This window comes from Scyliorhinus torazame, chromosome 5 (assembly GCF_047496885.1).
Source record: "Scyliorhinus torazame isolate Kashiwa2021f chromosome 5, sScyTor2.1, whole genome shotgun sequence".
Classification (NCBI taxonomy): Eukaryota; Metazoa; Chordata; class Chondrichthyes; order Carcharhiniformes; family Scyliorhinidae; genus Scyliorhinus; species Scyliorhinus torazame.
This window is the reverse complement of record NC_092711.1, coordinates 262,127,764-262,152,462: the sequence shown is the minus strand read 5'-3', so window position 1 is coordinate 262,152,462 and position 24,699 is coordinate 262,127,764. Positions and strand designations below refer to the sequence as shown.

At 45.7% G+C, this 24,699-nt stretch overlaps 2 protein-coding genes across 8 annotated transcripts in view; both read right to left on the bottom strand.

Moving 5' to 3' along the window:
* Window positions 1–13,925, bottom strand: part of taf1 (TAF1 RNA polymerase II, TATA box binding protein (TBP)-associated factor) — a 222,772-nt gene extending 208,847 nt beyond the window's left edge. For all 4 annotated transcript variants that reach the window (XM_072505461.1, XM_072505464.1, XM_072505462.1 and 1 more), the window contains exon 1: window positions 13,093–13,925. The gene's annotated coding sequence lies outside the window, so the exon portion shown is untranslated. The remainder of the gene's footprint in view (window positions 1–13,092) is intronic.
* Window positions 13,926–19,795: 5,870 nt separating this feature from the next.
* The window catches only part of rhogd (ras homolog gene family, member Gd), a 29,330-nt gene continuing 24,426 nt past the window's right edge, over window positions 19,796–24,699 (bottom strand). For all 4 annotated transcript variants that reach the window (XM_072505466.1, XM_072505465.1, XM_072505469.1 and 1 more), the window contains exon 2: window positions 19,796–22,743. In XM_072505466.1, coding sequence (XP_072361567.1) covers window positions 22,137–22,712 — 576 coding nt within the window. In that variant the 5' untranslated portion in view covers window positions 22,713–22,743 and the 3' untranslated portion in view covers window positions 19,796–22,136. The remainder of the gene's footprint in view (window positions 22,744–24,699) is intronic.

The window sequence follows — 24,699 nt, the reverse complement described above, 5'->3', positions numbered from 1 at the left end:
GAGCCGAGGTCACGGGGGGAAGCCGAGGTCAGCCAGAGTTTGCTGACTTCTGGGAGCAACATGGGGGGAGTAATTACGCTAGCGGGGGATCTAGCGGGGGGGGGGGGGTGGGAGGGGGGAATTACTGGGTTGCTGCTGCTGGGGAGAGGGGGGAGCTGGTATGGGAGAGGATGGGCGGGGGGGCACCGCCTGGGGGAGATACAGCTGCGTGGGAACCGGGTGAGGAGCTAGAAAAAGGTGATGGCTAATCGACAAGTGGGGGGGGGTAGGAAGCCCCCCAACTCGGCTGATCACGTGGAACGTGAGAGGGCTGAACGGGCCGATAAAGAGGGCACGGGTACTCGCACACCTTAAGAAACTTAAGGCAGATGTGGTTATGTTACAGGAAACGCACCTGAAACTGATAGACCAGGTTAGGCTACGCAAAGGATGGGTGGGGCAGGTGTTCCATTCGGGGCTAGATGCGAAAAACAGGGGGGTGGCTATATTAGTGGGGAAGCGGGTAATGTTCGAGGCAAAGACTATAGTGGCGGATAACGGGGGCAGATACGTGATGGTGAGTGGCAAACTACAGGGGGAGACGGTGGTTTTGGTAAACGTATATGCCCCGAACTGGGATGATGCCAATTTTATGAGGCGGATGCTAGGACGCATTCCGGACCTAGAGATGGGAAAGCTGATAATGGGGGGAGATTTTAATACGGTGTTGGAACCAGGGCTGGATAGGTCGAAGTCCAGGACTGGAAGGAGGCCGGCAGCAGCCAAGGTACTTAAAGATTTTATGGAGCAGATGGGAGGTGTAGACCCGTGGAGATTTAGCAGACCTAGGAGTAAGGAGTTCTCGTTTTTCTCCTATGTCCATAAAGTCTACTCGCGAATAGACTTTTTTGTGCTGGGTAGGGCATTGATCCCGAAGGTGAGGGGAACGGAGTATACGGCTATAGCCATTTCGGATCACGCTCCACACTGGGTGGACTTGGAGATAGGGGAGGAAACAGGAGGGCGCCCACCCTGGAGAATGGACATGGGACTAATGGCAGATGAGGGGGTGTGTCTAAGGGTGAGGGGGTGCATTGAAAAGTACTTGGAACTCAATGATAATGGGGAGGTCCAGGTGGGAGTGGTCTGGGAGGCGTTGAAGGTGGTGGTTAGAGGGGAGCTGATATCAATAAGGGCACATAAAGGGAAGCAGGAGAGTAAGGAACGGGAGCGGTTGCTGCAAGAACTTTTGAGGGTGGACAGACAATATGCGGAAGCACCGGAGGAGGGACTGTACAGGGAAAGGCAAAGGCTACATGTAGAATTTGACTTGCTGACTACAGGCACTGCAGAGGCACAATGGAGGAAGGCACAGGGTGTACAGTACGAATATGGGGAGAAGGCGAGCAGGTTGCTGGCACACCAATTGAGGAAAAGGGGAGCAGCGAGGGAAATAGGGGGAGTGAGGGATGAGGAAGGAGAGATGGAGCGGGGAGCGGAGAGAGTGAATGTAATGTTCAAGACATTTTATAAAAAATTATATGAAGCTCAACCCCCGGATGAGAGGGAGAGAATGATGGGCTTCTTGGATCGGCTGGAATTTCCCAAGGTGGAAGAGCAGGAAAGGGTGGGACTGGGAGCACAGATCGAGGTAGAAGAAGTGGTGAAAGGAATTAGGAGCATGCAGGCGGGAAAGGCCCCGGGACCGGATGGATTCCCAGTCGAATTCTATAGAAAATATGTGGACTTGCTCGCCCCGGTACTGACGAGGACCTTTAATGAGGCAAAGGAAAGGGGACAACTGCCCCCGACTATGTCTGAAGCAACGATATCGCTTCTCTTAAAGAAGGAAAAGGACCCGCTACAATGCGGGTCCTATAGACCTATTTCCCTCCTAAATGTAGATGCCAAGGTCCTGGCCAAGGTAATGGCAATGAGAATAGAGGAATGTGTCCCGGGGGTGGTCCACGAGGACCAAACTGGGTTTGTGAAGGGGAGACAGCTGAACACGAATATACGGAGGTTGATAGGGGTAATGATGATGGCCCCACCAGAGGGAGAAACGGAGATAGTAGTGGCGATGGATGCCGAGAAAGCATTTGATAGAGTGGAGTGGGATTATTTGTGGGAGGTGTTGAGGAGATTTGGTTTTGGAGAGGGGTATGTTAGATGGGTGCAGCTGTTGTATAGGGCCCCAGTGGCGAGCGTGGTCACGAATGGACGGGGATCTGCATATTTTCGGCTCCATAGACGGACAAGGCAGGGATGCCCTCTGTCCCCATTATTGTTTGCACTGGCGATTGAGCCCCTGGCGATAGCGTTGAGGGGTTCCAAGAAGTGGAGGGGAGTACTTAGGGGAGGAGAAGAGCACCGGGTATCTTTGTATGCGGACGATTTGCTACTATACGTGGCGGACCCGGCGGAGGGAATGCCAGAAATAATGCGGATACTTGGGGATTTTTCAGGGTATAAATTGAACATGGGGAAAAGTGAGTTGTTTGTGGTGCATCCAGGGGAGCAGAGTAGAGAAATAGAGGACCTACCGTTGAGGAAGGTAACAAGGGACTTTCGTTACCTGGGGATCCAGATAGCTAAGAATTGGGGCACATTGCATAGGTTAAATTTAACGCGGTTGGTGGAACAGATGGAGGAGGATTTCAAGAGATGGGATATGGTATCCCTGTCAATGGCAGGGAGGGTGCAGGCGGTTAAGATGGTGGTCCTCCCGAGATTCCTCTTTGTGTTTCAGTGCCTCCCGGTGGTGATCACGAAGGCTTTTTTTAAAAGGATTGAAAAGAGCATCATGGGTTTTGTGTGGGCCGGGAAGACCCCGAGAGATGGAAGGGATTCTTACAGCGTAGCAGGGATAGGGGGGGGCTGGCACTACCGAGCCTAAGTGAGTATTATTGGGCCGCTAATATTTCAATGGTGAGTAAGTGGATGGGAGAGGAGGAGGGAGCGGCGTGGAAGAGATTAGAGAGGGCGTCCTGTAGGGGGACTAGCCTACAGGCTATGCTGACAGCCCCATTGCCGTTCTCACCAAGGAACTACACCACAAGCCCGGTGGTGGTGGCTACACTGAAGATTTGGGGACAGTGGAGACGGCATAGGGGAAAGACTGGAGCCTTGGGGGGGTCCCCGATAAGAAACAACCATAGGTTTGCCCCGGGGGGAATGGATGGGGGATATGGAATGTGGCAAAGAGCAGGAATAACGCAACTGAAAGATCTGTTTGTGGATGGGAAGTTCGCGAGTCTGGGAGCGCTGACCGAGAAATATGGGTTGCCCCAAGGGAATGCATTCAGGTATATGCAACTGAGGGCTTTTGCGAGGCAACAGGTGAGGGAATTCCCGCAGCTCCCGACACAAGAGGTGCAGGACAGAGTGATCTCAAAGACATGGGTGGGGGATGGTAAGGTGTCAGATATATATAGGGAAATGAGGGACGAAGGGGAGACTATGGTAGATGAACTAAAAGGGAAATGGGAAGAAGAGCTGGGGGAGGAGATCGAGGAGGGGCTGTGGGCAGATGCCCTAAGCAGGGTAAACTCGTTGTCCTCATGTGCCAGGCTAAGCCTGATTCAGTTTAAGGTATTACACAGGGCACATATGACTGGAGCACGGCTCAGTACATTTTTTGGGGTGGAGGATAGGTGTGCGAGGTGCTCGAGAAGCCCAGCGAATCATACCCATATGTTTTGGTCATGCCCGGCACTACAGGGGTTTTGGATGGGGGTGACAAAGGTGCTTTCAAAAGTAGTAGGAGTCCGGGTCGAAGCAAGCTGGGGGTTGGCTATATTTGGGGTTGCACAAGAGCCGGGAGTGCAGGAGGCGAGAGAGGCCGATGTTTTGGCCTTTGCGTCCCTAGTAGCCCGGCGCAGGATATTGCTAATGTGGAAAGAAGCCAAGCCCCCGGGGGTGGAGACCTGGATAAATGACATGGCGGGGTTTATAAAGCGAGAGCGGATTAAGTTCGTCCTAAGGGGGTCGGCTCAAGGGTTCACCAGGCGGTGGCAACCGTTCGTCGAATACCTCGCAGAAAGATAGACGGAATGGGAAAAAGAAGGCAGCAGCAGCAGCCCAGGATCGGGGGGGGGGGGGGGGACCAGAAGGACTCTCAGGGTTGTTAATATATACTGTATAGTATGTATAGGTCGTTGCTACAGATAATTATATATTGGACTGTTAAATTATATTTTTGGAGAGTGTTACTTGTGACAAGGCAGTTGCCAATTAGGGCTAGTTTTCATTTTTGTTATTTATTATTTATTCATTTTTTGTTTATAAAATAGGTCATTGTTATTTGTGTTGCTATAATATTGTGTAAAGGATGCACAATGTACTGTGTTGGTTGACCAAAAATTTTCAATAAAATATTTAATAAAAAAAAATAATGTTTAACCTTTTTCTGACTGTTTTGATTGGCCAGTTTAATGGGCTTGGTGAATTTATTTGATGGCGTTCTCTGGAACACACAGAGGCACATGGACGTGCACAGGACTGGAACGGTGACATGTGGGGGGGAAACTCACTGAGAGGAACCAAGATTGGCCCTTTCCTCTCATTTCCCTCTGGTGATGCTAACGTATGGTAACTGGAAGAGGAGTATGCTTGATCATTACCTAAAATCATTCTGCAACGACTGCCGGCTCAGTCAGCAACCAAAACAGCAGCGTGAGTGACCAGTGAAGGTACCCACCTGGCCCCCCCAGAGTTGAGCAGTAAAGTTGAGATCTTTCGGGTTTTTAAAATAAATTTAGAGTACCTAATTATTTTGTTTTCCCCAATTAAGGGGCAATTGAGTGCGGCCAATCCACCTAACCTGCACATCTTTTGGGCTGTGGGGGTGAAACTCATGCAGACATGGGAAGAATGTGTAAACTCCACACAGACAGTGACCCAGGGCCAGGATTCGAAACCAGGTCCTCAGCGCCGCAGTCGCAGTGCTAACCACTGCGCCACCATGCTGCCCTCGTTAAGATCTTTTGTGAGCCAGTGCTACCTGATGTTTAGATTGGGCATAATCAGTCCTATTGAAGTTTAATTAGGTTTTTCAAAATACCAGCCAATTACCTTCTGCTGGAAAGGAGTGGATGGAGGGATGGGGGTGCAATGAACGGTAAATATGGAGATGTTGTGATATGGGGATGACTTGAGAGGGGTGACAACGGATGAAGGAAGGATGACATGATGGACATGGCATGGGAAGATGGAATAGCATGGGAGGAGGATAGCATAGGATGGGAAATGACATGGAGGGGATGCGAGGTATGGCATGGAAAGGACAGACTGGCTAGGGATAGGAAGAGGAGGCAAGGGAGGGGTGGATGAGATGATGGATGACAAATCCACACCTCAGTTATCTAGTCTGCACCTACCCCTCAGTGCCAGTTTTAGCAGTCACACTATTTAAAATTGACTCGCTGTATGCAAAGCTCTTTGGGACAATTCTGAGGGATACATTGGGTTTCCATATAAATACAGGTGATCAAGGAATATTCAATGATGAGGAAGCAATAAATTGGTATAAAACCGATTAAAAGGGAGGAAGTATTAGGATTTAAGGGCAGTTTCTCAGGTTGGATGAAGATGTTTAGTCAAGTCCCACATGATTCTGGTCTGGGAATACTTCAGCTTAGTGATTTGGATATAGGGCAAGATGGACTGATGACCAAATTTGCAGTGGTTACTAAAATAGAAGGCATAAACAAAAACATTTCAGAATCAAAGTAAGCTACTGAGAAGATGAGAGTGGGCAAAAACATGGCCAATCAAATTCAATGTCAGTAAATATGAGGTGGTATATTTTTATTTTGGGGGGGTAAGCTCGATGATATTGAACAGCAGAGCGGTTTGGGCATTCAGATTCCCGAAGAAAACAAAGCGAATGGAATACTATGCTTTACAGCAAGAGATACAAGACATATGAATATAAAAAACAAGATATAATTGTTTTTCTTTCTAAGACCACAGTTCAGAGTAGTGTGCAGCTTTGGATTCCACACTACAGGAAGGATGTTAGGTGTTAGGAAATAACACTGGAAATAACATTGGTTGGAATTGTCGTTATTAAAATAAGGTACAAGTTTAAACTTAATTTGTGTTACTGTAATTGTGTGCTAAGGAGTTAAAATTTCAGTTAGCTCATATTAACAAAGGTGCCTGCATGTCTGTAGGTTGGTGGCCAACGCATGGGTCCAAAAGGCCGTGCTCTGCCTGGTAACAGGTGGTGATTGGATTATATCATGGTGGAATGCTTTTCAGAGTCCCAAAGAGATTCAGTTTTGATCCTGGCAGCATGAAGAAAGGTCCTGCTACTCTTTCTCCTCCGAATCGCTTTCCAGAAAGCCTGCTATGATTGCTATCTCTCTCCAGAAAGCCTGCTATGAGGGCTGTATTCATGAAACTAGAGGCCTGAATATAAACCACAAACTAAAGTTTGAAGAGAAGGTGCCACTCCAAAAAAGATGTGAGTACTGCATTTCTTAACTACAGCGAACATGAATGAATGAGTCTTTAATCTGCAAGCTTTCTGTGAAGAAAGGTGTGCTAAAAACTATAATCTGAAACAAAAACTCTTTTTCCTTTTGATTACTATTTTATCCCTTTCCACCCTGTGTGTTTATCTGTCTTTTTTCATAGATTTTTCATAGAATTTACAGAGCAGAAAGAGGCCATTCGGCCCATCGAGTCTTGTGTGTGTGTATGTATAGAGGGTGGGAGGCAGGTTAAAGTGGGGAGTTAAGAATTAGTTAATAGTTAACCAGTTGTATTTGCCGTATAGGTCATTATAGTTCTTGTTATAAATAAACAGTAATTGTGTTTCAACTTACAAACCTGGTGACTGTAATTATTGGGCAGCCAAGGGTCAGAGACTTTGGGGATTTTTATAAGAATTATTGGTTAATTCACTTTCGTTGTGACTCCAGGACAGGTGGGGCTGGAATTGACCACGCACTTGCCCAGGATGTCGTAACACATAATTGTTTTACTCTTTTGTTAAGTTTTTTTTTAAATATGTTTTATTGAAATTTTTTTCCCAAACAACAATTTTTCCCCTCTTACAAAGCAAACGCAACAATAACAATACAGAAATTTTTAACAATACACAAGTAACAAAACCCCTTTATCTTTGACCTAAACTAAACTAAACCACCCCCCCTCCCCCCCCCCGGGTTGCTGCTGCTGGTCATCTGTCTTCCCTCTAACGTTCCCCTAGGTAGTCGAGAAATGGCTGCCACCGCCTGGTGAACCCTTGAGCCGATCCTCTCAGGGCAAACTTTATCTGCTCCAGTTTAATAAACCCCGCCATATCATTTACCCAGGCCTCCAGTCCGGGGGGTTTCGCCTCCTTCCACATGAGTAGGATCCTGCGCCAGGCTACTAGGGACGCAAAGGCCACAACGTCGGCCTCTTTCGCCTCCTGCACTCCCGGCTCTTCCGCAACTCCAAATAGAGCTAACCCCCAGCCTGGTTTGACCCGGGCCTTCACCACCCGCGAAATCACTCCCGTCACTCCCTTCCAATACCCTTCCAGTGCCGGACACGCCCAAAACATATGTGCGTGGTTTGCCGGGCTCCCGCCACACCTCCCACATTTGTCCTCCACTCCAAAGAACCTGCTCAATCTTGCTCCCGTTATGTGTGCCCTATGTAGCACCTTAAATTGAATCAGGCTAAGCCTGGCGCATGAGGAAGACGAATTTACCCTGCTTAGGGCATCAGCCCACATACCCTCCTCTATCTCCTCCCCTAGTTCTTCTTCCCACTTTCCTTTTAGTTCGCCCACCGACTCCTCCCCCTCTTCCCTCAGCTCTCGGTAAATCTCTGACACCTTGCCCTCTCCGACCCACACCCCTGAAAGCACCCTGTCCTGTATCCCCTGTGTCGGGAGCAACGGAAATTCCCTCACCTGTTGTCTAGTAAACGCCCTCACCTGCATATATCTCAAGAAATTTCCACGGGGCAACTTATACTTTTCCTCCAATGCTCCCAAGCTCGCAAAAGTCCCATCTATAAATAAATCTCCCACCCTCCTAATTCCCAACTGGTACCAGCTCTGAAATCCTCCATCCATTCTTCCTGGGGCGAACCTATGGTTGTTCCTGATTGGGGACCCCACCAGGGCTCCCCGCACCCCTCTCTGTCGCCTCCACTGTCCCCAGATATTCAATGTTGCTGCCACCACCGGGATCGTGGTAAACTTTTTAGGTGAGATCGGTAGCGGCGCCGTCACCAGCGCCTCTAAACTCGTCCCTTTACAGGACTTTCTCTCCAGTCTTTTCCACGCCGCTCCCTCACCCTCCATCATCCATTTACGTATCATTGCCACATTGGCGGCCCAATAGTAATCGCCCAAGTTCGGTAGTGCCAATCCTCCTCTGTCCCTATTACGCTGAAGGAACCCCCTCCTTACTCTCGGAACTTTCCCTGCCCACACGAAGTTCGTGATGCTCCTGTCTATTTTATTAAAAAAGGTCTTAGTGATTAGTATAGGGAGACATTGAAATACAAATAAGAACCTCGGAAGGACCATCATCTTAATTGCTTGCACCCTGCCCGCCAGCGATAGAGGCTGCATGTCCCACCTCTTGAAGTCCTCCTCCATTTGTTCTACCAACCGTGTCAGATTAAGTCTGTGCAAGGTTCCCCAGCTCCTAGCGATCTGAATCCCCAGGTATCGGAAGTTTCTTTCCACTTTCCTTAGAGGCAAGCCTTCTATCTCTCTACTCTGGTCCCCTGGATGTATCACAAATAATTCACTCTTCCCCATGTTTAGCCTATACCCCGAGAAATCCCCGAACCCCCTCAAAATTCGCATAACCTCTATCATCCCCCCCGCTGGGTCCGACACGTATAACAATAGGTCATCCGCGTATAACGAGACTCGGTGTTCCTCTCCCCCTCTAATCACCCCTCTCCATTTCCTGGAGTCTCTCAACGCCATGGCCAGAGGTTCAATTGCCAACGCGAACAACAATGGAGACAGCGGGCATCCCTGTCTTGTTCCCCTATATAGTCGGAAATACTCCGATCTATGTCGACTCTTTTGTTAAGTTAATCGGCAGTCCTGCAACTCTATTCATCCACAGCTCTAAAAACAAAAGTTACAATGCATTGAGCCAGGATTCCACTCTGGAATCTGACTTTCCAGTAGTAACATCAGCTGGGATCGTAACAGAGGCAAAGAGGATGCAGCACAAATTCACGATGACCCTGCCTGGTATGAGGCAGTACCAATAAGATGACAAAAATTGGAGCTGTTTACATTAGAGCAGAGGATATGAAAGAGCAATATGACAGAAATGTATTAAATTGTGAAAGAATGGGACCATAGAAACAAACCATTTCCAGTGGTTGAGTAAACCAAAACATGGGAACATAGATACAAGGTTAAATGTAAAAGATTTAGGACAAAGAACAGGAGAAATTTTGTTTTTCTCTTTGGAGGGAGTCAAGAGGTTATGGAATGCAATACCAGAGTTGCTGACTGAAGCAGACTTGCCAATCCAATAAGTTAAATAGGTGGAATAAAGGTATATGGGGACAGAGCAGTCAAATGGAATCAGGATACAGACTGAATGGGTTGAGTAGCATGTTTCCACCCTACAATTTATATGCAATTCTGAGCATCTTTCGTCCACTTAGAGTTTATTAACCCTGGTGTGTCAAATCCACAATGCTGTATCTGTTGACTGCCACCTGGCTCGACATTGTTCAGTTAGCTCATTCTTTACCCAGTCTCCCACTTGATTCCTCTCTCCTAGCAGCAACAAGGCCACAACCTCACTCACTCCAGGATCTTACACTGTGCTTCAGAAGATAGAACACTTATAGAAGGGAAGATGAAAACAAATTTCAGGGAAAGGGCCAGTTCCAACAAAAGGTTATTATCCCTGAAACATTAACTCAATTTCACTCTCCACTGATGCTGGCAGACCTGATGAATATTTCCAGCATCTGCAGTATTTTGCTTTTGTACTGTTATATTCAGCCCCTGCTAAAGTCCATTTACTCACCACAAATTACATTGATGACAAAGGTAATTAAGAGGGACTTCTGAGAAGGTTAGTTCAGGTAAGGGAAGATCAAACGGAAAAACAGTGGGCAGAATCTCCAGCCCCAAGTGCCCCCCCCCCCCCTCCGGGCAGCGTGTTTTAGGGTGACGGAGGCATGCCCGCCATTGGCTGTCAATTAGGTTACCTGTTGTTTGCAACCTCCGCTGCTTGAAAGTCCCGGCCAATATATCAGAGGCAAGTTTACCCTATGCAAGATAGCTGTTTTGAGACCGCAGCCCATACAGCAGGAAGCTGTGCCCACTCCCAACAAGCTGTGCCTGGAGAAAGCCTGTTTTGAGAAGTCAGTTCTCTCTATTTTAAATTGAAAGCAACCCCAAATGATATAGGTGCCTGGTGTGGCATTCATTGCTGGATATTGCTTTTAGTCTTAAAACCTATGGGATGTTGCTTGGAGAGGTTTAGCTGAGGGTAGGAAAATAGAGGGGTTTGGATCTGGGTAAATGTGAAGATATTGTGGATAGCCATAAATGTAGTTAAATATTTTTAGCTGACTTTGTGCATTTAACTGTTTAATAAACATCTATTTTGTTTAAAATCATCACAAACAGTCTGGGACATCCTTCACCACTCTTCACACTTTCTTCACAATATACCAAGTTGAAAAAAACAAGCATTTCAAAGTTTCCTTCTGTGTTTTGGAATACCCTAGCATTTAACATCATCTATGCTCTTTTTTTTAAAGTGTTTTTATTCAAACCAGGGCATACATAAACATATAATCACTTCAAAACATAACAATCCCCACAATTTGACATTTTTTTTCCTTTTTCTCCTCTTAACCCACGATCAACGTGGCTAAAGCTACTACATCAGCCCCCTCCCCTCCAACAGCTCAGGCAATTCTGACACCCTAAAGATCGCCACCAGTGACATCCCCACCTCCAAAATTTTCGAAAGCATTACAAATATCTGGACCCGGAATCATAATCGCGGACATGACCAAAACATGTGGACATAATTTGCCAGCCTCCCTCAACATCCCTTGCACTTATCCTCTACCTCTGCAAAGAACCCACTCATCCGTGCCCACGTCAGGTGAGCCTTATGCACCACCTTAAACTATACCAAGCTCATCCTGGCAAAAGGAGACTTAGCATTGATCCAGTGCATAATCTCACTCCACAACCCCCATCCCAACTCTATGCCCAGCTCCTCCTCCCACTTCCGCTTTACCTCCTCGATTGCCATTTTCCCTGTGCCCACCAGCTATCCATAGATGTCTGCGATCCTCCTGTTCCACAACTCATAATAACCTGTCCAACAGACTGTGATCCGGCAGCCATGGGAACAAAGACACCTCCCTCGCCACAAAATCCCGTAACTGTATATATCTGATCTTCCCCCCCGCCCCCCCAACTCATACTTCTCCTGCAATTCCCCTAAGCTTGTAAATCTTCCACCAACAAACAAGTTCCCCACCCATTCCTGTCCCTGTGCCACCACCTGCATGTCGCATCCATCCCTGCCGGGGCAAACCGATAATTCCCACAAATAGGGGCCAGCACCGACATACACATCAGCTATGCTCTCAACATTGATATTTGCATAACAGCACCGTGTCTCTTAAAATATTGCACTAAATTTAAAAACTGGCTCCTTTTGTTCTTAATGTTGGCAACCTGATCTAGGCCATAAGCACAAGAATTTCCACCTTAAATCCCTATACCTATCTCCCCTCCATTAAAATGCTCATTAAAACACACCTCTTTGACTAAGCTTCTGTTCAACTATCCTAATATTCCCTCCTTCAGCTCAATGTCACAGAATCACAGAATTGGAACGGCACAGGAGGTCATTTGGGTAATCGTGTTTGCAGCAGCTCTCCAAACGAGCATAATGCTTTAGTGTTATTTTCCCCATATCCTTGCAAAATATTTCCATTCAAGTAATCATCTGATGCCCTCTTGAATGCCTTGATTAAACCCAACTCCACCAGGAGTGTGGAGTTCGCACATTCTCCCGTGTTTGCGTGGGTTTTGCCCCCACAACCCGAAGGTTAGGTCGATTGGCCACGCTAAAATTGCCCCTTAATTGGAAAAAAATGAATTGGGTAAATTTATTTTTAAAAGAAGTGCATTCCTGACCCAGACCATTGGTATGAAAAGTTTTTCCTCACATCACATTTGGCTCTTTTGCAGTTGGCTGGATGGCTGGTTCGTGATGCAGAACAACACCAACAGCCGGTTCAATTCCCGTACAGGTTGAGGTTACTTGAAGGCCCCATCTTCTCAACCTTGCCTCTCGCCAGAAGTGTGGTGACCCTCGAACTATCACAGTACGAAGTCTTACAACACCAGGTTAAAGTCCAACAGGTTTGTTTCGATGTCACTAGCTTTCGGAGCGCTGCTCCTTCATTCACCTGAGGAAGGAGCAGCGCTCCGAAAGCTAGTGACATCGAAACAAACCTGTTGGACTTTAACCTGGTGTTGTAAGACTTCGTACTGTGCTCACCCCGGTCCAACGCCGGCATCTCCACATCTCGAACTATCAGTCAGCTCTCTGAGGGGAGAGCAGGCAGACTCTGGTCCTCTGGCGACACTTATTTTTACCCCTTTTGGAATTCTATCCCTTATTTTATTTTGTCTTTCCATGTTCTTTCTACCAAATCGTGGCACGTCAATATTTATTTAATTACACTATGAAGTATCTTGAGATGTTTTAGTGCATTGCATGTATATATTGTTAATCCTATTAAATTACTAGCCCAAACCCTTGGGACGAATAACGTAAAGAAAGCAACCGAACATGGATTAGATTAAAGGCCACTGAATTAGATTGAGTCCACTGAATGAAGATACTTGACAACCACTAACCCGCTCTCTACATTGGGATGGAAGCACCTGAAGAATCTGCCTGAGTCACAAATGGAAATGGGGAGAAACAAACCCCCCTGCAGCAAAATAAAGTCTGTTTGGTAAATAGTAAAGGGGAGATTCTGCAGATGCAGCAAAGTCCAAAGACTCGATTGAGTTCCAACCCCAGATCCTCCAGTTCCAACCCAGTGACTGAGACTCTTTCCGGAATATTAACTAACCTCTGCTTCCTCTGCTTCACCTTTGGAGCTTTTCTTCAGCTGAAATTCCGGCCCATCCACCGCTCCCGCTCCGGGGCCGCCGCCGCCTCAATTCTGTGGACCCACGGAGATCAATCCTTATTGCGCCCAAGTCAAATTATCCGTCAGCCACAGCACAAGACCCGCTCCGAGGGTTTCGGTCCACTCTCCCAGCTACAGATCCCGGCACAGACTTACCGAACACCCGGTGCCGCTCATCCTGCACGACAGGCAAAACTGGGCAACCTCCAGGTACAGCGCCACCCACTGCCCTGGAGGATCACAGCGCCACCCACTGCCCTGGAGGATCACAGCGCCACCCACTGCCCTGGAGGATCACACCGCCATCCACTGATCGGGAGGATCACAGCGCCACTCACTGACCGGGAGGATCACATGGCCGCCCATTGACCGGAAAAATCACAGTGCCACCCACTGACCTGGAGGATAATAGCGCCACCCACTGACTGGAAAAATTACAGCGCCGTCCACTGACCGAGGATCACAGCGCCGCCCACTGACCGGGAGGATCACAGTAATCCACCCCTTGACCGGGTGGATTACAGCGCCATCCACTGACCGGAAAAATTACAGCGCCACCTACTGACCGGAAGGATTACAGAGCCACCAACTTTGACCGGGAAGAGCACAGCACCACCCACTGCCTTGGACGACCACAGCGTCATCCACTGACCGGGAGGATCACAGCGCCACCCACTGACCGAGAGAATTAGAGAGCCACCCACTGACCGGGAGGATCACAGCGCCACCAACTGACCGGGAGGAGCACAGCACCATCCACTGATAGGGAGGATCACAGCGCCGCCCACTGACCGGGAGGAGCACAGCGCCATCCACGTCGCAGTGTCACAGCGAAACTGCCTGTGTCATGTTTCTGAACCTTCGTGCCCTGGAGGATCACAGCGCCATCCACTGATCGGGAGGACCACAGCGCCACCCACTGATCGGGAGGACCACAGCGCCACCCACTGATCGGGAGGACCACAGCACCACCCACTGATCGGGAGGACCAGAGCGCCACCCACTGATCTGGAGGATAGGTCTTACTGTTTTGTTTTGAAATAAAACTGGTCAGCAGAGTTACCCTCCTGACTTGGAAATATATCTTATAACACCAGGTTAAAGTCCACCAGGTTTGTTTGGAGTCACAAGCTTTCGGAGCACAGCTCCTTCAACAGTGGGTGACTCATTGGTGTTCAGGTTAGAATAGAAACACTATTTCGAACCTGCCGCACCAGGAGCTACAGGATAAGGTGGTGATGAGACCAGGAGTAGGAGACGGGGAAGGTTTCAGAGATCGACCATAGAACAACAGCGCAGTACAGGCCCTTCGGCCCTCGATGTTGCGCCGACCTGTGAAACCACTCTAAAGCCCATCTACACTATTCCATTATCGTCCAGATGTCTATCCAATGACCATTTGAATGCCCTTAGTGTTGGCGAGTCCACTACTGTTGCAGGCAGGGCGTTCCACGCCCTTGCTACTCTCTGAGTAAAGAACCTACCTCTGACATCTGTCTTATATCTGTCTCCCCTCAATTTAAAGGTATGTCCCCTCGTGCTAGACATCACGGACCAGGAACTGATGGAGTGGAGGAGCCCCGCTAGGGGAGGTGGAGAGAAAGTGGGAAAAAGAGCTGGGTGGGGTTGGAGGCCGGATTATGGGAGGAGGCCCTGAGACATGTCAATGCATTCTCATTGTATGCCAGGCTCAGCCTGATACAGTCCAAGGTGGTCCACAGGGCACACGTGACGGTGACCCAGATGAGCAGGTTCTTTGAGGGGTGGAGGATAGGTGTGGGCGCTGTGCAGGGGTCCTAAGAACCATGTCCATATGTTTTAGGCATGTCCGAGGCTGCGGGGCTTCTAGCACGGATTTGCTGATGTCATGTCAGAAGTGTTAAAGCTGAGGGCAATGCCAAATCCAGGGGTGGCAATCTTTGATGTGTCAGAAGATCCGTGAGCCCAGGGGGTGAGAGGCCGTGTCCTGGCTTTTGACTCCCTGGTGGCCCGAAGACAGATCTTCCTAGGCTGGAGGTACTCGGAACCCACAAAGTTGGGGGTTTGGGTAAGTGACATGGCAGGGTTTCTCAGACGCAAGAAAATTAAATTTGCCTTAAGGGATCGCTGAAGGAGGCCATTCAGCCCATCGAGTCTGTACTGGCCCTCTGAAAAGGTACCCTACCTAGGGTCAGGCTCCCACCCTATCCCCTTAATCCCACCTAACCTAATTCGGACACCAAGGGCAATTTAGCATGGCCACTCCACCTACCCTGCACATCTTTGGACTGTGGGAGGAAATGGGAGCACCTGGAGGAAGCCCACACAGACACGGGGAGATAGTGCAAACCACACAGTCACCTGAGGCTGCAATTGAACCTGGGTCTGGAATTGAAGCTGGGTCCCTGGAACTGAGAGGCAGCAGTGCTAATCACTGTCACCATGCCACCTGCTACTGATCTCTACCTCAATGGCAAATGCACTTCATTTCTGAATTGTCATGCCATCCTCTCTGAATCACCAATTTTTGGTGCAGGCCCATTGAGTCTGCAGTGGGTCTCTGAAATAGAATTCTACCTAATCCCACGCCACTGCCATATCTCCGTAACCTTGCAAATTCTCTTTTGAGATTAATCACTTTTATTCCTTTTGCCAATTATTTTGAATGTGTGCCCTCTTTTTCTCTATGCTCGAGTGGGAACAGCTTCACACAATTTACTCTGTCAAGAGCTTGAATACTTCCATCAAGTCTCCTCTTGGCCTTCCTTTTTCCAAAGATAACAGACCCAACCTCTCCAATCCATCCTCTTGCTGCAGTTCTCAGTACCCCTGGAATCATTCTTGTGAATCTCCACTGTACTCTCTCCAATGCCTTCACTTCCTTCAAATATGGTACCCAGAACTGGACGCACTACTCCAGATGAGACTCAACTATTGTTTTATACAAGTTCAACATGACCTCCTTACTTTTGTACTTAATGCCCCTTTTAATAAAGCCTAAAATACTATATGCTTTATTAACTGCTTTCTCAACATGTCTTGCCATCTCTGATGACTTGTGTACATACAGAATCATAGAATACAGTGCAGAAGGAGGCCATTCAGCTCATAAAGCCTGCACCAACCCTCTGAAAGAGCACCCTACCCAGGCCCACTCCCCCACACCATCCCCGAAACCCCACCAAAACGGACACTAGTCCTGAAGCTGTGAGGCAGCAGTGCTAACCACTGTGCCATCATGCTGCCCACCAAGTTCCCTCCGTTCCTGCACCTCCTTTAAGTTTCTCCACATTCTTCCTGCCAAAACGAATCACCTCACACCTCTCAGCATTGAACCTCTGCCACATGTCTGCCCAAGCCACCAAATATCCTTTTGAAGTTCAAGATCATCATCATAGTTTTTGTTTCCAATCTTTGTATCTGCAAATTTGGAAAATATGCCCTAAGCACCGGTCTACGTCATTAATACACATCAGGAAGAGCAAGGCTCCCAACACGGACCCCGAGGGAACTCCACTCCAAACCTTCCAATCCAAAGAACGGCTGTTTATCACAAAACTAGTTTCCTGCCACTCAGCCAATTTCTCATCCAAGTACCTACGAGCTGGAATTTTGCTCACAAGTCTCTTGGATGACACTGTATAGCCTTTTGAAAATCCATGTATGCTACATCAACAGTGTTTCCCTCATTAACCTTCTGCATTATACCTCCTCAAAGAAGTCCAGCAAATTAGTTAAACACGATATCCCCCTTAATGAATCCATACTGGCTTTCCTCAATTGTCCTAGACCTGTCTAAATGACTGTTGATGTTGTCCCAAATTATAGATTCCAGAAGTTTCCCTTCCAGTGAAGTCAGACTGACTGGTCTGTAGTTGCCAACTTTATCGTTGCACACCTCATTGCACACCTTTTTGAAAAAGGGCATAACATTCACAATTCTCCGGTCCACTGGCACCACAATGTCTAAGACCGGGTGATTTTCACTAGTGCCTCTGCAATTTCCACTCACTTTCCCTCCGTTACCTTGAATGAATTTCATCCAAACCTGGCACTTTATCAATTGTAGGTAAAGTAACACCTCCACCCTCTCCATTGTAAATTCTACTGGCGTATCAGTTATCTCCTCTCAGCCTAAGTGCATGTCTTTACAAAGTCAGGGGCTAAAGTACCCATTTAATGCCTCTCATTTCTCCTGTCTCTACATGCAAGTCCCCCCCCTTTTTTTTTTATATCCTTAATCGGCCATACTCTTTTTACCAGCCTTTGATTATTTTTATGCTCATTGAAGACCTTGGGATTCCCTTTTATGATCCTGACCAGTAGTTGAAAGGATGGAGACCTAATTCCACTAATGGTGACTTGCCAGTCACTTCAACATTACACCTCAACACCCATCAAGTAGATGGAGTCTTGAAAGTCTCAATGTGCAGCGCAGAAGTAAATTAATCCCAAAATAAAACCCCTCCTAAGGAGGTAAGTCTTGATCACAGCCTGTCATATTTGACAGCACCTTCAGAAAAGTAGGAAGAAATCAGTACGGTCAACCTAGTCCAGAAACTGGCCAGATCCATGAACGGAAGATGCCCAAACCCATACAAACAGCAATCAACCCAACGTACTGCACGTGAGGTACTGCTCTCTGGCAAGGTTACCAAGTCTCCATGTCAAATCTATTGACACACAACTGAACTTTCAAAATTATCACCAATGTATTTTGTATTGGCACCAATACTCTGGCTGGCTGTGCTTGTAAACATTGCACTGTGACACCAACACCATGAATATGCAGTCCCTCCGCTGAATAAAACCGCTACATCACCGAAGACATGTCGATCCCGACCGAGTTGTCCAACCTACTACCAACCCATCTCAAATCTAGGTGGCCATTTTAGGTCACCCTTTCAAGTCCACCAGTAATCTTCCTGGAGCCTTAATGACCACTATCAATGCTTTTGTGACAAATGGAGGATTTTAAGAATATTGGCTCCTAAATATTGGGACAATTTAACAGTTAAAAGCCTGAGGCTAGTGTGTTTGACTGCAGTGGTCATGTTTTTTAAAAAGTCTTTGTTTTTTTTTTTAAAGGCCTGGGAACGTCCTGGAATCAGGTGAAACTGACCAGAGGAATGTGGTTTGACTGGGGAAGTCCCTAGGGACTTGATGTGCTTTGCAGCCTGCAGGGATAATTTGTTTTTCAGCTTGGGGAGAGTTCCTTGCTGGGTGGAGCCCAGGAATGCAAAGGCAGCTTTAGAGAAGCTGAATTCTGATCTGCCTGACCCTGAATCCACAATTCTCTCACAGTAGGATAACTATAAAAGAGTAATAACATGTAAAGCATAGCAGTCTTGTCCAGAGACCAGGAAGAAGCTGAAACATGGCAGATGATCCTGCTTTCTGAAGATATTCAGCCAGAGTCTGAAGTGGTCTTAACAGTAGCCAAATTTGTTTTAGAAAGCATGTATCACTCTTTGCCAAGCTAATTTTAAGATATATTGAGAACTGCATGTTTATTTTCTTTAATGTAATTGGAAATTGAGTAGTGTTAAGGGATAATTATAAGCTGTTATTTTCAGGTGTGTTTTTAAAAAACTTACTATTTTATTCATTCATGATGTTTTGTTTTAGAAATACCAAAGCCCTATTTTTCATGCAATCACTCCTGGAGCGAATCATTCTTTCCGCAGTCTGACAAATCAATGAAAATATTAGGGTTTCGGTCCAGTGTCCTAGCCACTGTTGGGGTCTGGTCTGGGATTGTAATACTTAGAAGGATTGTAGCTTACCTTATAGGGAGGATCCCTCGGTGCAAGATGAAAGATGAAACCTTCTACACAAATGGGACAATCATCAACTGCCTCAGCACCGAACATAATAGATGCTACCACCTTCTTCATAGATGGAAGATTAAAGCAGTCACATCAAGTGACACTGGAGATCAAAATATGTCCTCAAGAAATTCACCGGTAACCTCCCAATTACAGACTGGAAGCTTTGGTATGGATACTTGGCATAGATATTTATCTTTGACTTGTTTTTTGCTACTATCTTATGAAAGAAGACAATCCACCAGCCATATGAACACTTAATGGGTATGGACCCCATTTTTACAAACTCCAATACAGGCATAGTTTGTGATTTTTCTCTGTTTGAAAAAGACCCATACAAAAACAAAGACTGTAAGCAACAAATATGCATTCAGTAGAATGCAGACAGGATATAAAACCTCCAGTGTTGCTGAATATTGCAAAGCACCCAGTTATTTAGTATTGATGTGGGTAAGGTTTCATAATGCATCTGTATCAACCTGCAGATTGCAGATAAATGCCTGAGTAAGACTGAAATGAGAATTGATCCACAAGCAACCACATTAGATTGAGGTTTGGTGTAGAACTGAAAAACTGTCAAATTAAAACACAGGAAAAGCAAAACGCATTCGCTTTTTGCTGACCTACATTTTAAATGTACGAACAATCTCAACAAAATATACCATGACCTAATATTAAAAATGGCATCACAATGTTAAAATTTTCCATTACAAATCCTTCATATGCTTCTGTATTCAATGTTAATTATATTTTTATGTATATAACATCCAAAATTAAAGTCTGCCCTATTTGCCACACCAGTCACCCAGAGTTCAAGAACCACATAGACACTTCAATTATAAACAAATGAGACTTAATTTTATTTCAGCAGTACAGTACAATTTTCATGAATCATTTCAAAACATTTCAGTCCTAATTTAACAATTGTTTATTCTAAAAACACAATTCTGGTTTCTAGTGCATAGTTTTAGCATTGCCCACCACAGTTATAACAGTGAAAAGCATGATAATGACAAGACAAAACACGAAATGCTTCAGAGTTCTCAGTTTTACCTGTAAAAACCTGCAGCATTTTGCTCTACACAGACCTCAGCTATCACTGTACCAATGCCAATAGGGACACATTGGATCCCAAATGTAAGAGTGATATACAGAACTATGGCCTTACTGAAACATGTACACAAGATAACATAAGGGTACTAATAACACAAGTTAACTTGTGCAGGATATGGAAGAGAGTTTTGGTTTTAAGTATGTCAGTGAAATAATTTCAAAGTTAACCTTCGGCATTAAAAAGTTTAGAGTTTTAAATGCATTAGAAGCAAGCAACCCTTGCTAAGGTTTTATAGTGGTTATACACTATGCGCCATTGCACACAATAAATACCATTTTCCCCTCAATTGTGTTATCTCCCTTTCGGTACATGTCTCTCCCCTCAAAACCAAACAGCTAACTTGTCTTCACGACACCAAAAAACTGTTTGTAACCAGTCCAAGTTCACTCACTCTTGGCTTATTTTGCTTTTTATCAGCAGCTCAGTTGTTTTTCCAGAGAACCAAATTCAACAGATCAGAGACACAGAAAGGTTTCTGTTCTGAACAGTTCAATGAAAGTCATTATTCTCATATCAACACCAAGACAGAGGATCGAGTATCGTTTCACAAAAACTACTGTATCAAGAGATTATAGATTTGATGGCTCTGTTCTTAGGAAGGTTTAATGGCAAAGCCTGTGATTACATGGCTTTATCCATGTTCGTTTGCTGGAATATGGATATCATCCAGAGACCGAATGACCTGGTACAAAATATAGTGAGGATGAACCTAACAATTGAGTGTTACAGACTTCAGTAAAATAAACAGTAGCATCTGGATTGATTTCAAATTGTCCTATCAAAGAACACCTGATAGGGTTGTGCACATATCCGCTCAACTCCATGAAAATGCTATCTGTACTGAAGAGGTTTATTTGATTATAAACATGTGAGATGATGAAAACAATTCAGACCTTGACTTGATCAATGACAATCCAAACAAGCTGGCTGCTATACATTAGCAAATGTCCTTTTTTTTTTACATTTTCCCTTTAATCCTATGTCAGTACCATCTGCAACTTACTTCGAACCTGCAAATGAGTTTAATCACTTAGCCAAATTGACTCCTGAATTCGTACCTTGTCAGAGTTTAGTTGTGCCATGTAAAAATGATGGCTGGTATGCATGCAAGTGATGGAAAATTTGCCAATAGAGAATCTGTTCAAACAGGTGAGATCCATTTTTAATGATTGGAGCTGTACTCTTAAAAATTGGCCACCAAGTGAACAAAATATCTAATTTATACAAAAACCCAGTTTTCAGCAAACCCCAGTGAACTTTAGGATGGCTGTTCTGTGTACCAATTTATATGGGGCTACTGAGAGGCCAGCTTCACCAAATCAATAAAAAAAACACTTTCATAAATAGGCTGCAAAAGAGCCATCTCACAGTGATCTCTACTTAGCCCATTTTAAATTTGACAATTAATTTTAACATGAACACTGTCTTTTTTAGGTTTTCCATAGTGCAAGATATCTATTTTGCCAAAGCAATCTTGACAGTCCCAATACATATGGCACTAGCAAGACTTAATATGGATTAAAACTATAACTGATATTAGTTCAGGATTTTACATAGGAATCAATGGCTGTACCAATTTATGCTCTCAGAGCTAATGTGTGAAATCTGCATTGCTTTCTGTTAGCCAACAGTTAAACATCTGTGAAAGCAAATCTTAACTTGAAACCTGAGGATTGGAAAAAAAACAGCAGTGGCCATTCGTTAAACATGCGTGAATAACAAAGCAGCCAAATCATGGTCTCCAAAAATCACCAAAAGCCAATTGTGAATAAGGCATATGGAAGATTCTTGTGGCTCCTAAAAGACAAACTTTCAGTCCAGCTCAGGGATTGCTAGCTAGAGTCCAGTGCCATTACTGATTAAATCTCTCAATGAGGGTCTGCATATCTGTAAAAACACCCAGCAAATAAAGCAGCATTTTGACAGTTTCCAGTTTCAGTCATACAAACTTATTTTGTGCAAGATCCTTGCGTTACACCACAATGCAATCTGAAGCACAGCTGACCCATGGCTTCAAAGTATGCTTCCAATCTATGTACAACCGAGGTGTTCACATCCTCAAGCTACAAAAGTACACAATTTTTGCTTTTCTTCTTCCGATGAGGGTAGAGGACTGCTCTTACGGCCTCCACGAACACTTCTCGGATTCCATCCTGATTGAGTGCTGAACATTCCAGGTACTTGACCGCTCTGATCTGTTTGGCTAAGGTGACGCCCTGGTGCATCGTCGTTGGGGAAAGGCTTTGCTCCTTGAGCTTTTTTATGGTCTCAGAATCATTCCTTAAATCCTTCTTCGTGCCCACCAAAAGTATAGGAACATTTGGACAGTGGTGCAAAACCTCTGGTTGCCATTTATGACGGACATTGGCATAGGACGACGGGCTAGCAACAGAAAAACAGATAATGAAGACATTACTCTGTGGGTATGATAGAGTGCGGAGACGGTCATATTCTTCCTGCCCTGCAGTATCCCAAAGGTTGAGGCTGACAGTTCGTCCATCCACAGTCATCTGTGCACTGTAGTTGTCAAATACAGTGGGGACATATTCTCCAGGAAAAGCATTTGTTGTGTAACTAATGAGAAGACAGGTCTTCCCAACTGCACCATCTCCAACAACCACGCATTTTATAGTCTGCATTATTCATACGCCACAAAGGTCAAGCTTCTCTCTGCCAATACACAAAAAAAATCAAGACAAAACACTCCACAATATATAGTTACCTCATTACATATAAACACCGTGCTTTCAGGCTCCTATCCAAGCATTAAACAGGTTTCACAATCTGCAGTAAGATAATTAGATAGCAAAAGCTACAGGTAGTTGAACCAGTCAGATTATGCAGCCTTTAATAATGAGAATTTTGGAACGTTTCCACAAAACCATTAACAAAGTTCAAACATATAGCTGTCAAATGCACCCGAGGTTCTCCTTTGCTGATGTTTAAGGATTAAAAGTCTAGTCCAAAGGTGTGCAGGTTAGGTGGGGTTGTGGGGATAGGCTGGAGGAGTGGGCCTAGGTGGGGGTCCACTTTCAGAGTATTGGTGCAGACTTGATGGCCTCCTTCTGCACTGTAGGGATTCTATGAAATAAATTCTATGAAAAAACACTCTACAATTATTCAAGAAGACACCATTATTCAAGGGAAGGGATAAACCGAAACTGCAGGCCAGTCAGTCTAACCTCAAGTGGTGGGGGAACTATTGGAAGCAATTCTAAGAGACATTTCTAAGAAATTTCATCTGCATTTGGAGAGGCAGGATTTAATCAAGAACAGCCAGCATGGTTTTGTTAAGGAGAGGTCATGTCTGATCAACTTTTCGAACAGGTGATCGGGTGTGTAGATGAGGGAAATACATTTGACGTAGTCTACAGACTTGAACAAGGCTTTTGATAAGGTCCCACATGGGAGACTGACAGCAAAGGAAAATTGGATCCAAAATTGGCTGAGCAGCAGTAAGCAGAGGTTGAGTGTCAAGAGGTGTTTTTCTGACTGGAACCCGGTGTTCAGTGGGGTCCCCCTGGGATCATAGAAACCCTACAAAGCAGGAGGCAGCCATTCAGCTCATTGAGTATGCACCGACCCTCTGAAAGAGACCACCCCTACCGAGGCCCACTCCCCCCCCCCCCCCCTCCCCTCCCCAGCCCTATCCCAGAAACCTCACCTAATCTACTCATCTTTGGACAGTATGGGATAATTGCACATCTTTGGACTCTGAAGCAAACTGGGGTACCTGGAGCAAACCCACGCAGACATGTGGAGAACTTACAAACTTCACACAGATTAGTGTTGGGGCCCTTGCTGATGGTGGTTTATACAAATAATTTAGTCTTGAATGTAGGAGGGTTGATCAGCAAGTTCATAGATGAGACAAAAATTGGTGAGGTGGTAAATAGTGAGGAGGATAGCCTTAGGTTACAGGAGGATATAGACGGGCTAATCAGTGGCAAATGGAATCCAATCCGGATATGTGTGAGGTCATGCACTTGGGAAAGACAAACAAGGCAAGGATTACATGATTAACGACATGACCCTGGGGAACACCAATGATCAGAGGGATCTGGATGTACACATACCTTAAGGTAGCAGTGCAGGTGGATAAAGTGGTTAAGAAGGCAGATGGTATACTTGCATTTATTAGCCGAGGCACAGAGTTTAAGAACAGGGAGGAACTGTATAGAAGGTTGGTTAGGCCAACAGCTAAAGTATTGCGTGTAGTTCTGGAATCCACATTATAGAAGGGATATGATAGTTCTGGAAAGGGTGCAGAGATTTACCAGGATGGTTCCTGGGCTGGAGAGTTTTAGTGATGAAGAGAGATTGGATAGACTGCAGTTATTTTCCTCGGTGCAGAGGAGACGGAGGATGGGGATATAATTGAGATGTATAAAATTCTGACGGACATACATATTGGAGACAGAAATAAATTTTCCCCTTGGAAGGAACAATAACATTTACGTTAAGGGGCTAGAGGGAATGTGAGGAAAAGCTTTTCATGGTTCAGGAAGTTTAGAAGGAATCTGAGGAAAACCTTTTTCACCCAGAGAGTGACACTGGTTGTTGCTCTTCCACATCCCGCCTAAAATAACACCCGCAATTATGATTAAAAAGATTGGTCATTCATCT